Source organism: Chondrus crispus, genomic scaffold (genome assembly GCF_000350225.1).
Source record: "Chondrus crispus Stackhouse genomic scaffold, scaffold_498, whole genome shotgun sequence".
Taxonomy (NCBI): Eukaryota; Rhodophyta; class Florideophyceae; order Gigartinales; family Gigartinaceae; genus Chondrus; species Chondrus crispus.
The window spans coordinates 43061-44099 of NW_005178478.1; the positions used below are offsets into that span (position 1 = coordinate 43061).

The 1039-nt window shown below is 49.2% G+C and overlaps 1 protein-coding gene across 1 annotated transcript; it reads right to left on the bottom strand.

Moving 5' to 3' along the window:
• Positions 1 to 289: 289 nt before the first annotated feature.
• Positions 290 to 616, bottom strand: CHC_T00000347001 (hypothetical protein). The gene has a single exon (XM_005709778.1). It carries the CDS (start codon positions 614 to 616, stop codon positions 290 to 292), a length of 327 nt encoding a protein of 108 aa, XP_005709835.1.
• Positions 617 to 1039: the final 423 nt, after the last annotated feature.

Consider the following 1039-nt stretch of genomic DNA (forward strand, 5'->3'; position numbering starts at 1 on the left):
CGTCGTTTGCTTTGTCGTCACCACCATATCATCCAATGTATGGGAGGTGTACGGCGCTCTGCTTGCGTTTGAGGTCATTTGCGGTTTGTACTTTCCGGCTATGGGTACCATGCGAGCAAAGTATGTTCCCGAGGTCACCCGATCCGCCATTATGAACTACTTTCGTCTTCCTTTGAATCTCATAGTCTGCCTCATTCTGTACAAAAACTATGAGAATACCACCGTCTTCTGCCTGTGTGCCGTCATGATGGCCATTGCCGTCATATGCCAACAGCGCCTTTTCAGTGCTTCAAAAGTCTCCATCGGCACCAAAGATGAATGGACTAGAGAAGAGCGCGCCGAACTCGTCGAAGAGGGCGATAGCACTGTTGAAGATGCTGTGCGGTAAATCAACTTGCCCGCGTAACCCCCCCCACACCCATACTATCGTGGGCTTCACCTGGCAAAACATGCGCTGCTTCTGAGACAGCTCTGTGGCAAAAAAAGGCTCGCCACAATGCTCGGAATTTAGAGATGCGAGTTGGTAGTACGCAGTAGAACAGTGGAGCGTAATGTTGTATTGCATTGAATGTGTTTCAGCCCGATGGATAAAACGGCCCGTGTTAGAATCAGTCATTGAGAGGTCTGACATCTATCAGTGCGAGTATGGTGCGTCCCAAGCGTTTTCCCAACACGCTCCAGAGCAGCACGCTGTTCTTCATGCAAGGTTGCGGAGAATTTGTCTCTCTGTAAAGAGCTCTCCTCGCTTTGCGTCTAAAGTCTTCAATGCCTGCCAGTTGACTTTTGTTGCCAGCTTTGATTCGCGTGCAATGCGCCTTTCGAAATCCAGATAATCAAGCCACAAGTCCACATTTGTGTTCGCCGATTGCAAAGCCGTTGCTTCTTTAAAAAGTTTTCTTGTTTGGAAAGGGAGCTGAAGCACGTCTGCACCAGATAGTTGTCCCTGACTCTGCATGCGGTCATAATTTTTCATTTGAGACCGGATGGCCGAGTGTAATGACTTCAATGTGAGCGGGGGCAGGGAAAGCATGGTATCGCA